At 34.5% G+C, this 13,777-nt stretch overlaps 1 protein-coding gene across 7 annotated transcripts in view; it reads right to left on the bottom strand.

Moving 5' to 3' along the window:
* Positions 1 to 13,777, bottom strand: part of CNTN1 (contactin 1) — a 384,511-nt gene that overhangs the window by 41,804 nt on the left and 328,930 nt on the right. For all 7 annotated transcript variants that reach the window (XM_003825727.4, XM_055095741.2, XM_055095740.2 and 4 more), the window contains 4 exons: positions 9,915 to 10,018; positions 5,022 to 5,208; positions 2,404 to 2,516; positions 1,154 to 1,310 (listed from right to left, as the gene is read on the bottom strand). In XM_003825727.4, coding sequence (XP_003825775.3) covers positions 1,154 to 1,310; positions 2,404 to 2,516; positions 5,022 to 5,208; positions 9,915 to 10,018 — 561 coding nt within the window. The remainder of the gene's footprint in view (positions 1 to 1,153; positions 1,311 to 2,403; positions 2,517 to 5,021; positions 5,209 to 9,914; positions 10,019 to 13,777) is intronic.

Below are 13,777 nucleotides of genomic sequence, written 5' to 3' on the forward strand. Positions count from 1 at the left end.
GATGTATATATGTATTGTGGCAAACTTCACAAAAACATGGCATACAATTGAAGCCAGCATTTATTAAATACCATTAAATACTCTGGCATTGTGGTAAAGGATTTTTTGTTGGTTTAATATATAGCATATTTATTTCTTTAGATCAAAATCACCAAATTTTCCATTTTCTTTTTTTTTTTTAGTTTTCTTAAAATTTAACTTTTATTTTAAGTTCAGGGGTATATGTGCAGATTTGTTATACAGGTAAACTTGTGTCATGGGGTTTGTTGTACAGATTAATCAAATTTTCTTATAAATTATTTATTATCATCTTTGATCTAGGATCTTCTGGTGATGTCAAAGCCTCTCATACATTTCTCAAATTAACATCTATTGAAATTCAGTATAATTAAACTATATCATGCATATAGGTTAAGAAAAATATGTCAAAAATTAAATAACAGAGTGCTACAAATAAAAAAAAAGAAATGACTGCCTCAAATATATGTATTTCCAAATCAAACAAAGGTGTGAGAAATAGAGTTTATAGAAAAGGAATAGATAAGATAGAGAAAGAGAAAAGACAAAGGGGCTATAATTTAGTGTTTTTCTCTTTTACTACTATATCAATATCTATAGTCCAAGTGAAAGAGTTATAAGAGTATTAAAAATAGCCTAGTTATTTCCTTTTGATAGAAGTTTGGTTATTATTAAATAGTAGCCTAGTATTATATAGTATTCAATAAATTATGCCATTTTAATTGTGCTTTTTATTTGAAAATATTTAACTGACAAAGATTAAATATATTCAAGGTGAACAACATGAAGATTTGATATATGTATACATTATATAATGATTACCACAATCAAATAAACTAATACGTCCCATACTGTATATTGGATTCCAAAAACTCGTTCGTCTTATGTCTGAAAGATTTCAACTGTGCTTTGACATCCAGATAATAATCAAGAAGTATGTGGTACGTCACAGACTTACTTTTGTGACTCATAAGAGGAGAAATACCAAGTTTCAGGGAATCCTTGATATGTCCAATCTACTTAGGAAAATACAGACACTGGTGTGAGTATCAGGCTTATCCCTACCCTTGGGAATCCACAGGGTCTAGAAACTCACAAGTACTTAGTTGAAATGTGTCTTAAATGACTCACTTACCTGAAATTTTGACTTGAGACACCACTCCATCTCCTCCATCACTGTGCGCGCGAACCTCCACAACGTATTCTCCATCTCTGGGGATTGGGACTTCTATGGAGTGTTTGTGAGTTGAATACAGCTTGCCATCATGCTGGCCATCAGGTCTGTAGAGTACCTTATAAAGTACAGAAATGTAAATATGCAGTAAAGTCATAATAATGAGCCAATGCTCTAACACTAAAACCAGAATAAAAATGCTTACACTTTGATTAACAAAAAGTAATAAGTTTAAAACAAGAGGAAAAAATAAATTTAAAACTAGATGAAAAAAATCATGTTAGTTTCAATTCACAATAGTTGATTTTTGCAAGTTTGTAGGATTATCCAAGGCGATGTGACTTAAGCATCTGAATTTTATTTTTTGAGATGACCCAAAATAAAAATATAGAAAGAATGAGTCTTTTTAAGAAAAAAGTCCAAAATGAGAACTTTTAAAATATATTGAAATGGTCTGAAAATTGTCTCTCAATTTTTATTTTTACCATTTTCCATAAAATTTGGTATCCAGTGAAAAATGTGATAGTGTGTGACATAAAGAATATATTTAAAATAAGCTTTTCTCCTTTTTATTCACTTATAAACAGTAACTCAGTTTATCAAGGAGTTTTCTGGGTGCTGGGCAACCCTATCATAATCATTGCCAAACAAAAATAGTTTCGTTCTCTCTCCTCCTTAAGCTCTGATTATTCTATTTTATCTTTAAAGTATTCTACTTATTTTACACTTTTGACATAACATTTTGCTGAAATTCACTGAAGATAATGTTTTCCATTTCAAAATGTATCATGGCACTACATTATCTGATTCTGCTCTACAACTATTAAATAGAATAAGAAAGCTGAATGGGGCCAGCCGTGGTGGCTCATGCCTGTAATCCCAGCACTTTGGGAAGTTGAGGTAGGTGGATAATTTGGGGTCAGGAGTTTGAGACCACCCTGGCCAAGACTGTGAAACCCTGTCTCTACTAAAAATACAAAAATTAGCCGGGCGTGGGTGTGGGCACCTGTAATCCCATCTACTTGGGAGGCTGAGGCAGGAGAATCACTTGAACCCAGGAAGCGGAGGCTGCAATGAGCCAAGATTGTACCACTGCACTCTGGTCTGGGTGACAGAGCAAAATTCCATCTCAAAAAAAGAAAAGAAACCCATCTTGGGTTTCACTGAAACAGCAAGAATTGCAAACATTAATCATCACTATTTGTATATACCTTATATCCCGTCACTGTAGATTCATTTGACAGTGCAACGACATGATCCCAGGTGATTATATAGCGTGAACCAGACCTTACTGAACTGATGATCCTTGGAGGCTGGCTAGGAGCTGTGAAAGGTAGTAATATGCAATCAGTGGTCACTATATCCAGTCTCAATTCTGCATACTCTATTGCATCAGGTATTATAATGCTGATGATAATGACCACCACCATCTAGTTTTAATAAGTGTTTACTATATGCCAGGCACTATGCTAAGCACTTTACATCCATGAGTCCATTTAATCTACCCCATGGCCCTGTGAGCTAGGTAATATGACTTTTATTCTCTTCTCATCATGCTCCACTTGGGTTTCTTTCTCCACTAGTCTTTAGAAATTGCTATTTGCAAGGTCATCAATCACCTCCACTTGGTTAAATCTAATGTCACTTGTTTATTCTTTTTTAAATTTAACATTTTTGGAGCATTTCACAGAATTGACCATCTTCTTTCTTGAATCTCTCATTTTTTCTTAAATTCAGATCTTAACAACTGGGTTTTCCTTCTACCTCATGGGCTGCTGCTTCCCATTATTCATGCTTAGCTGGCTCCCTCTGTCAACTTGTAACTGTTGGATGATTTAGGACTTCATCTATGTACCTTTTCTACTCTCTCTGTGGATCTTCCCTAAGTACTGACACTTAGGCCCATGGCTTTAAATATTCACATTTCTGTCTCTAGCCCTAATCTCTCTTTCAACCTCTAGACATATGTGGCTATAGGTCTCTCTGTCTAGGCAGATATCAGCCTATTTCTACTTGAGTCTCTAAAAGATTTCTCAAATGTAATACAGTTTTCAAATGTAATATAATGTCTAGTATCCTCAAATCTTTCTCCGATGAGTCTTTGCCATCGTCAGCAAATGGCACAACCAACCCCCTAGTTTCTCAAGCAGAAATTTGGTATTTAGTCTCTCATCCCACTCATTGCCAACATCCAGATTGGCAGCAAGTTGTCAACTCTGCCTACAGAAAACTTTCCACTTCTGTCTCCATTTTCACTTAGTGCTAGCCACTATCAATTCTCTCCTTGACTGCTGAAATAGTCTCCTAACTGGCTTTTCTGCTTCCACTGTTAACCCACCACAATCCATTTTCTGTACAGAAGCCAGAATGATTTTTTAAAAAACAACATCATAAATTAGATATCACCCTCTGTTTTAAAATCTTTCAATGGCTTCTTATCATGTTTAGAAAGAACTCAAACTCATCACAATTACTTACAAGGTTCTCTGTAATTGGGCCCCAGAACACTTCCCCCTCCTTACTCAGAACCTATGCCCTGGACCCAGTGGCCTTTCCACACCTAAAATATTTTAAGTGCTCTTCACCTTAAGGTTTTGTACTACTTAGAGTGCAAAGAACCTTAAGGCTCTGCCTAAAGCTATTCACATAGTGGGTTCTTCTTATCATTTATCACTCAAATCATAGCTTAACTGGCATCTTCTCAGAGGCCTTTCCTGGCCACCCAATCAGAATTTCACTTTTATCTAAGTCACTTTACTTTTGTCTATTTATTCGTTTTATTGCCCTGTCAGCTGCTTTAATCCCACTTATTTATTTGTCAGAGTTTGTGTTTGTTTGAAGTTTCTATCTCATTTCATTAGCTTGTAAACCATGCGAGAAGAGCACCTTAGACTGGTTTGATCCCTTTTGTATCCTCACCATCAAGAATAGTGCTGAGCACACAGCATATTTTTGATGAATGAATAAATACATGAACAAATGGAAAAAGAACAAAAATGAATGCTCCTTTTACAAATTAGAAAACTGAGGTTTAAATAGGTAATTTATCTATTGTCATACATTTAGCAAGTGGCAGAGACAGATCTCAAACACATGTTAGACACCAAATTCTAGTTCTTGTCACTACATTCTGTCATCTCACTGGGAGAGTCTCTGTCCCAAAGTGAATTTCATAAATTTTCACACTCTAATGGTAATCACATCTTCAGATTCTTGAGACATTCCCTAGAGTCCTACATACAAATTCTCCTTTTTACTTATTCCACTTGGGTTCAAGAACAGAGATATCAAAATGAACCCAGAGAGATTAGAATGACCAGAACGTGAGCAGGGATAGGTGTTCTTGTTTTATGAACCACCTAAAACATACAGTACTAGAACATACAGTAATAAGAGAGTAAGCATAATGCTACACATTAAACTTGCATTGCACTGTGCAATGACAGAGGTTTATAAATTAAAGCATGTAAAAATAAGCAGAATTTTAGTTTTCACATGCTGTTGAGGTACTCCTATGAAAACAATGTTTAAATTAATAAGTACAGGGTAAAGACAAGTTAATGGCAAAGAATTTGAGAGGACAGCCTTTACAAAAGGATAGTTCTCTAACTTTATTTCTATAATGGAATATTTAATGTGTGAGGGTATTTTTCACATTTTTTCATCATCTACAATAATTCACGTTTTAAGGGAAATCTTGTGTGGCTGTAAAGGATATTGAAAAATGTGCTCAGGTATCTAGGTAGGAAATTTCCTTCAAATATATTCGTATCATGATTGAATCCAGTGGTAGTTTTTGACAAGTCTAAAAACAAAACGTGAGACTCACGTGCTTTCTTGGTGAAAGCCTCAATCATGTCACTTGGAGGTCCACACCCTGCACTATTGCAGGCCCCGACTTCTATAAAATACTGGGTGTCTGGCAGAAGGTTCTCGAGCCTGGCCGAGTACTCTTGGCTGGTGACTTGAACTCTGTTTGCAGCTTCTTCTTTGTCATGGGCAGCCCAATACCGAATCTGCAAACATTCAGGATGAGTTATATTTTGCCATGATTTAGAGTCTTCAGCTATGAAAAGTTCTCTTCAACTGGTTCTATTACCATTGGTGTTGGCTGATCATCATATTTTCAAATGTTTCTTAATGATATCTACCCTTTTATCAGCCTTAGAATATAGTAGAGCATACAGGGCAGGAATGACTAAAGATGCCAAAAGCGAATCAAAGTCTTACTTCATTGCCCAAAATAGTTTTACACTGACTAAAAAAAAATAAAAATAAAAAATTTAAAAATCCCAAAAACTTTGCAGCAGACTTACTTTCAAAATATAAAAGTGGTCTCCATTTGGAAGTATTTCTCACTATAATTTTTATCATTTATTTCCTCTTTTACTTCTGTTTGCATGATTTCAAACTTGTTCTGAGCCATTCTTAAAGCAGTTGGAGAGGAATATAATTTTGCTGGATAAAAATAGTTACTATGTGGCCTAGAACACGCTAAAGTAATACTTTCTTCTAGCTCCTTTCAGAAGTATCTAATGTTATTTCCTTTGAACCCATATAGAAGCTAGATATCAAAGAAATATATCTAATAACAGAATAAACTGTAGAAATTATTTACCCATAAAATAATTTTTTTAAAAGTTATCGATTTTTTTATTAGAAATGATTACTTTTGTCAAATAATTACAGGATTCTTTTTCTCTTAAAGTTTAAGAAAAGTTATGGATTATAATTTTCATCTTTAAATACAGGCTTTTTCTGCATTCAAGATTTATAATTATACCTAAGGTATGAATAAAATGAATAAAAATATGTTATATGTAATATAAGAATAAAAAGAAAAGGATTATTTGTAACTATCCTGAAATTTTACATATTTTAGATGCCCTGTCTATAAAATAATGGGATTGTAATTTCACAATTAACCAAAATGCCTAGATTGAAATGTCTAATAATAATATACTCCTGCATTTTTTATTTACATAAACATGTAAGAAACTATTATGAAGTGCAACAGGATGGCTCAAATTCACTTCACAAAAGTGAGGTTTATGTGTTGAATGAGCACATTTCTGAACATTCAGAAGTGGATGAATGCTTCCCTTTTCATCCCAGGCAGGGCAGCTTCAGAGGCACATTTATAAAACTCCTCAAAGGTCTCAAGGGATGGAGTACCAGTTGCCCACAGTGGTTGCCAACAAGACAAATAGCACATTTTTATCTGAGCTCCCCTCTTTCCTGTTCACTCTGCCTTTTCCTCATACCTGCTTCCTAGGATCATATTGAAAACAAACAATTAACAACAATAATAAACAACCTTTCTCCACATCTTTGTTTGAGGCTCTGTTTCAAAGAGATCCAGACCAAAACGGATGTCTTCTCCAAAATAAGAAAATAAAGCACTTTCTAAGTAATCAGTTTCAGCTCACCATAATAATTTAAACTTTAAAAATATTTGAGTAGACTATACAGGATTGTTCATCTTTTATGATGACTGAAATCAGTCATCTGCATTAATCTCTAATTCAGCTGCTAAAGTTTTTGCATTCATTATTCCTGGTAGCCTATTTTACTCATTTTTGTTAAATTAATTAAGTGAATATTTTACCCACTGTGTGAGCAAACTAAGTCTTTTGTGGATTCCTGGGCAAGAGCCCAAAGTTCCAAAATGCCCTTGATAAGAAAGACTTCTTGTATTCTTCTAGCTTACCTACACTATAGAAAAACTCGCTGGGTATTAAGATTGAAAGTGGGGAGCTCTTTAACCAAGTAAGTTAAAAAAATACTAAGTGACATAAACATTCTACTGAGATACACTTTAAAACCACAAGGGAAGAGATTGTCTTTAAATTCAATTGCTCACAATTCTCATTTGAAATGTCAGGAAATGAACCTTGAGATGGTGTCAATCAGGCAGGAGTCAGGGCTTTCCAGCTTTATATTTTATGTTTTCAATGTGCTGCTTTCTTTCTGTGTATCTTTATACACAGAAAAATAGAGATCCATCGTACATTTTCATGGGAAGTGCATTGGGGTATTGGTTTTCACCATCATCTATCTTGTTAAACCATTGGCTTCTCCCATCATATTTTAAAATGGAAACAATAACCACATTATAGTCAGTCAAGACCCCCCTCCCCCCTACCGGCCACAGTCACAGGAGCATTTCCTGCAGAACAATAAATAATATGGATTTTTCTCTTTTAAGTGTTCGTGCTTGTCTCTTTGATATCCAAGACCCTGTGTAAAAGGTTTAAAAGGATTTTAAGAAAGAATGAATGGAAAGAATAATTCTATGATTTACTTCCAGCAATTTTAATCAACCGTTCTCTGGAGAGGCAAGAACTAGATTAAAATCTGATTATGACAATTATTACTCAGACAAACATTTCTAATCCTCAAGTTCTTCATCTCTAAAATAGGGATAATAATAGTGTCTATCCTCTAGGGTTGTGTGGATTTAATAAAATGAGCTTAGTTAAGTGTTTAGCACAATAAGAACTCAAGACGTGTTATCAGTCTTTTCATCATTAACATCATCATCATCTTCCTCACTGCCATCAGCATCATCATCATCACCACCATCTTGGAATGCCCAATGACATAAACAGGGAAAATTCTTAAATACAGGTTATTTAATATCTTTCACATAACAGTTCTATGAGGCAGTGGTTACTTTCTCACTTTATAGGTGAGGAAACTCAAAGTTCAAATCAATTTTCTACAAAATTCTTAAGTGACAGAGCTGAAATATAAACCCATGTTTGCTCAGCAGCAAAGTGCATAAGTTTTTACTTAATGTAAGTTGGAAAAGGTCAGACATCTGTGAAACCAACTCCTCATGGTACATACTTTTCCCTTGAAATTATCATTTGAAAAAAATCTTCTTTGATAAAGATTACTTTTTACTGACTATGTGAAAATCCTTAATCAAGGTTTAGTTCCCAATTAAAAAAGCATATTTAATTTAATTATTATCTGAATCATTGGTTCCACTATGTTGCTTCCTACCTCTTATTTCTTTTGTCTTCTTCTTGTTAAAAGTAAGCAAATCGTCAATATATAATTCTTGGCATTAACAAAGATAATATATAATTTTCTAGCATGTTTTAAATAAAGTAAAATATGTCATATATTTGGCATTTTGACTCAATGATATGGGTTATATGTTAAATTATCCTTTTTTCAATATTTATTAGTTAGAAATAAATAATATAAAAGAAGAAAAAAATCCTGTGCTCCAAAATTTTACTTTCCAAGCTCTACACATTGATGTCTTCTCCCAAAGATACCTCAGGCGTATTTATTACAGGGGTTTGTAACATCTAGTGAATTACTCTCTTTCCTACTAGCCACAAACACAATTGTCAGGTTAGTAAGTTATGAATATTGGGTATTCTCAGTCTAATTATTCCCAGTCTACTCTTCTGTGTTCTGTAATAAATTCAGCTGAACCCTTGCATAGATGATCTGAGGGCTCTTTAAGATCTTCCCAAATTATAACCTATTGTGCCAAAAAAAAAAAAAGCTTCCTTTTGGTCTGGGTGTGTCTGCTCAAAGCCTTGAGTTTCTTTTACAGCTACATCTCAGAAACATGGCCTTGAGAAAGCCCAATTGTAACATTTTATTTAATCATACTTCATTATTCCTATCAGTATTCAATGAATATCTATTTAGAGCCTGCCAGGTGCTCAGCACTGGTCTTGCATGGCACTGAGAATAGAACAATACCCTGCCCTCATGGGGCTAATATTCCATGGACAAGGGAGAAGGGAGGGTGCTGAAGCTGAGAATGCAAGCTGGCTGGGGGAGTGGGGTGGGTGGAGAGGCAGCCCTAGACAGCACTCACTGAAAAAAAAAACAGAGAAGTCTGTGATGTGTGGCAATAAAACCCCAAACTTTGAATCAGACAACTTGAGTTTTAGACACTGCTCTGACACTTTCTGTAAGTGACAACTCAGGCAAGTTGTCAAATCTCTTTGGTATCCATTTGCCCATCTGTAAAGGAAAAACCATGTTAATTCCTTTGAATTTTCACTTCTTGCACTTAAAAATGTGAGATGATGATTTCACATTTCCTACAAAACTCAGTCTAAATTGCATTAGCATTGTATTAAAGACCCTAACTAATCTCTCTAGTTTTGATTTTCCAGTTTTTACTCCCTTGACTAAGACAAGTTTTCTCATTTGCATCTGACTGATTCTTACTGGTTCTTTAAAATTAAGCTCAAGGGAAGTTTTATTTGGGTCATTTTGATTGTTACTTCATAGATAACATAAGACATATTCGGTATATTTAAAATTGTTTACTTTGGAGGGACTTTTCGTAATGGAACTACTGACTCAAAGAGGATGACTATTTTCAGGATGCTTCTATAAATTACCAAAATGCTTTCCAAAAAACTTGAGATTCACTAGCTTTTTATGAGAATGTTTTCCTAAAAAGACCTTGGGTAATCATAAGTGTTATTACCATAGTTTTTATTTTGGCCAATTGTTTGCCAGGACTTAGGTTTCTTTACATCTCCCCTAGATAGGCCAGTTAGGAACCCCTGTTTTATTCTTAACAATTAACTTATATATGACCACAATACTAGACACAGAGAATAAAGTATTAGTTGCCACATAAATTAATGGGACATTGAAACATACAACACATTTGAAAACGTATGCTTATATATTTATGAATAAATGTATTTAGTTTGATAAAAATTTAACGTACCTGATAGCTTTCCACTATTTTTTCTAAAACATGTTCCCAATGAACAGATATCTCAGAAGATGATAAGACTTTTACACCTACTTCTGTTGGGGCTTCACTGGGAGCTGAAATTTTATGAGAACATTATATTATTAGTGAGATATTTACATTTAAGAAATTCGAATAGCATCATTTGCTATATGAATGATGTTGGACCATACTTTAATTTTAATGTTTCTAAAATAGCTTTAATATTTTCAAACTAAGTGCAATTATTTTATTACCTCTTCCTGTATTTTTCTAATGTTACTTTATTTTATGGCATTAGTGATACATGTGCACACACACATTCATTTACATAAATGTTAATATAGACATATACACATACACATTCCCACACACACTTTTACCAAATACAGAAAGTTTCATCAATTTCTATTACATCTGTGAGCAAAAAAAAACTATTTTTTTAATTTCTCTCAACTGATATGCTTAAGAAAGCCTGTTGATGCAAATTAAAATTATTAATATTTAGCTATCAACTCTATATTATCAGAAATAAGAAATTTGGAATTATAGAAAATTGTTCAATATAATACATTTTCTCTTATTTGCTATTTGTGTGAACTAACTATAAACAGCAATATTATTAATAAAACTTCCCTTTTTATGTTCAAGCTAAGATCTTTAAAAAAAAATTTTTAAGAGCCTTTGAAACAAGTTGTAACATCCACTGTTTTCTGGGCTCAAGAAAGCTTTTATATGTCTAATCTTCCAACTGGGCATCAAGTCAAATATGTATCAAAAAGGTCTCTGTTCACGGAAAAAAAGTAACTGACATCCCTTATGAAATTTACACAAAGAAACCAATGAAGGCTTTAAGCAGGGGTGATCAATTTTTATTGTCTTTCATTAAAATGCCATAATCCTATTTAATGTTTAAAAATGTTCTACACATGAACACTGTTGACTTTCCAAAACAAGCCAAACGTGTAGCACTATGATTGATTTCTCAGCAGTGGAAGAAGAGATTAACACTTATACAAGTTTCAACACATGAAAGTTTTATGAGACTCATGAAATATTTAGGAAAGAAATATAATTAAATACAAATAGCCATGACTAAATAGATGACAAGCTATTTGCCTGAAAACTTATTTTAGCATCGAGTAAAGCAGTAAAAAGGTGAGAAGGTAACTTGTAAAATGCTTAAGACACTCATTTTATCTGTAAGATGTACTCGTTCTTCAAATTATTAAAACTGAGTGAAGTCATCATATTTCATTGTTGTTTTGTTTTGTTTTGTTTTGTTTTGTTTTTGAGATGGAGTTTCGCTCTTGTTGCCCAGGCTGGAGTGCAATGGCGCGATCTCGGTTCACCACAACCTCCACCTCCCAGGTTCAAGTGATTCTCCTGCCTCAGCCTCCTGAGTAGCTGAGATTACAGGCTTGTGCTACAACACCTGGCTAATTTTGTATTTTTAGTAGAGATAGGGTTTCTCCATGTTGGTCAGGCTAGTCTCAAACTCCTGACTTCAGGTGATCCACCCACCTCGACCTCCCAAAGTGCTAGGATTATAGGCATGAGCCACCGCGCTCAGCCAAGTTATCATATTTCTGCTGAATGAGCACAAGCATAGAGAATATAAGTTTGTCATCAGGACTTTTCCACTGTTTGATAATAAACAAATTATTTCTACATTTTATTCTTTTGACATATTTGGTTGTGCTAACTTAAAAGTAAAAAAATACACACATACACATACACACACACACATATATTAAAATACACATACTTTTGTATGCAGTAAAAAATATAGTAAAAAGTATATATATAATTTTAAATATATACATATATACTTATATATACACACATATATACTTTTACATATATGAATAACTACCTTTTATATTAAATTTTGTTATGTATATTTAAGACATATGACATGGTATTATGACATACATATATAGAATACAATGGCGTTTAATAAAAGTAAAGATCATAGGATGATTTAATTATATATTACATTTTTAACAAATACTAAAACTAGTAATTCTGTGACTGACGAATATACATGAGAATTTCTGTTGAGGTATAAGGCATGGCTAAATGTCTATTTTGGAGTGAAAACAATGGAAGTTGGGTGAACCAATAGAGCCCATTTCCTCTAATAATAGAAGAGTACCTCACACGCCTTTAGTTTTCAAGCTCTTCTATTTGTGCTTCTCACACATGTGCAAAGAGAAACTTGGCCAAGGGTAAATGTACATTGCCAAAGATCAGAAGGCAATGACATCTCTATTTGTTTTTCTAGTCATTAATTATTTACACAGTGCACATGAATAAAGAAAGCTATTATTATTATTATTATTATTATTATTTTATTTTTTGAGATGGACTTTCGCTTTTGTTGCCCAGGCTGGAGTGCAGTGGCCTGATCTCGGCTCACGGCAACTTCACCTCCTGGGTCCAAGCGATTCTCTTGCCTCAGCCTCCCAAGTAGCTGGCATTACAGACATGTGCCACCAATCCTGGCTCATTTTGTAGTTTTAGTAGAGACAGGGCTTCTCCATGTTGGTCACACTGGTCTCGAACTCCCAACCTCAGGTGATCCGCCTGCCTCAGCCTCCCAAAGTGCTGGGATTACAGGCGTGAGCCACCATGCCAGGCCAGAAAGGTATTATTTTTAACAAGAATATAAATAACAAAAGTATAGCAGCTTAAACAGAAATCAGAGAAAATAATGTAATTATGCTCAATCTAAAACTGTGTATCATTTGTATAAATATATAAAGTCTTCTATGACCATGCTTAGTTAAGTTAAAGTTTCTAGAAAAACAAAAAGAGCTGGTATTAGCATTGTTTTTTTCCTAAATGCCCTACAGGACAAATTTTTCCCTTTTCAAGAAAACAATTTCAACTGACCTCTTTTTCATATAATTATGTCTAGATTCCCTTTTAAAAAATTTGTGTTCTGTATTGTAATAAAAAGTTACGTAAATGCTACAATTAAACACATTTTTAGGTTAGAATTTGGGGCCGTTTTACAAATAATATATATAATATATACGTTACAGAATTTTTTTTTTTTTTTTTTTTTTTGAGACGGAGTCTTGCTCTGTCCCCCACTCTGGAGTGCAGTGGCGTGATCTCGGCTCACTGCAAGCTCCGCCTCCCGGGTTCACGCCATTCTCCCGCCTCAGCCTCCCGAGTAGCTGCGACTACAGGCACCTGCCACCATGGCCAGCTAATTTTTTTTTTTTTTTTTTTTTTTTGAGATGGAGTGTCGCTCTGTTGCCCAGGCTGGAGTGCAGTGGCACCATCTCAGCTCACTGCAAGCTCCGCCTCCCAGGTTCATGCCATTTTCCTGCCTCAGCCTCCCACGTAGCTGGGACTACAGGTGGCCACCACCACGCCCGGCTAATTTTTCTGTATTTTTAGTAGAGACGGGGTTTCACCGTGTTCACCAGGATGGTCTCGATCTCCTGACCTCGTGATCTGCCTGCCTCGGCCTCCCAAAGTGCTGGGATTACAGGCATGCGCCACCGCGCCTGGCCATATTATAGAAGTTTTAAATTATAAACTTTATGAATATACAGACATGTTGAGATTCTGTTCAAGTATGGAGAGTTTCTGACTACAAAATTATAATCAAGAGCCCAAAAATGGAAGTCAGAGCCAATTATTTTAATGGGGATTTCCTAATACCATGGACATGATCTAAATGATGAAAAAGACTCTAGCAACATTCTCATCATTTAGATGAAGAGGGTGATGTTTAATTTGGTTCAAAATAGTACTCATTTACTAAATGCATAATGCTATAAAAAGGTCTTAATAAGTAAGGCCTGAAAGGAAACAAACTAAATGCCTACTAGAGAAAT

Source organism: Pan paniscus, chromosome 10 (assembly GCF_029289425.2).
Source record: "Pan paniscus chromosome 10, NHGRI_mPanPan1-v2.0_pri, whole genome shotgun sequence".
NCBI lineage: Eukaryota > Metazoa > Chordata > Mammalia > Primates > Hominidae > Pan > Pan paniscus.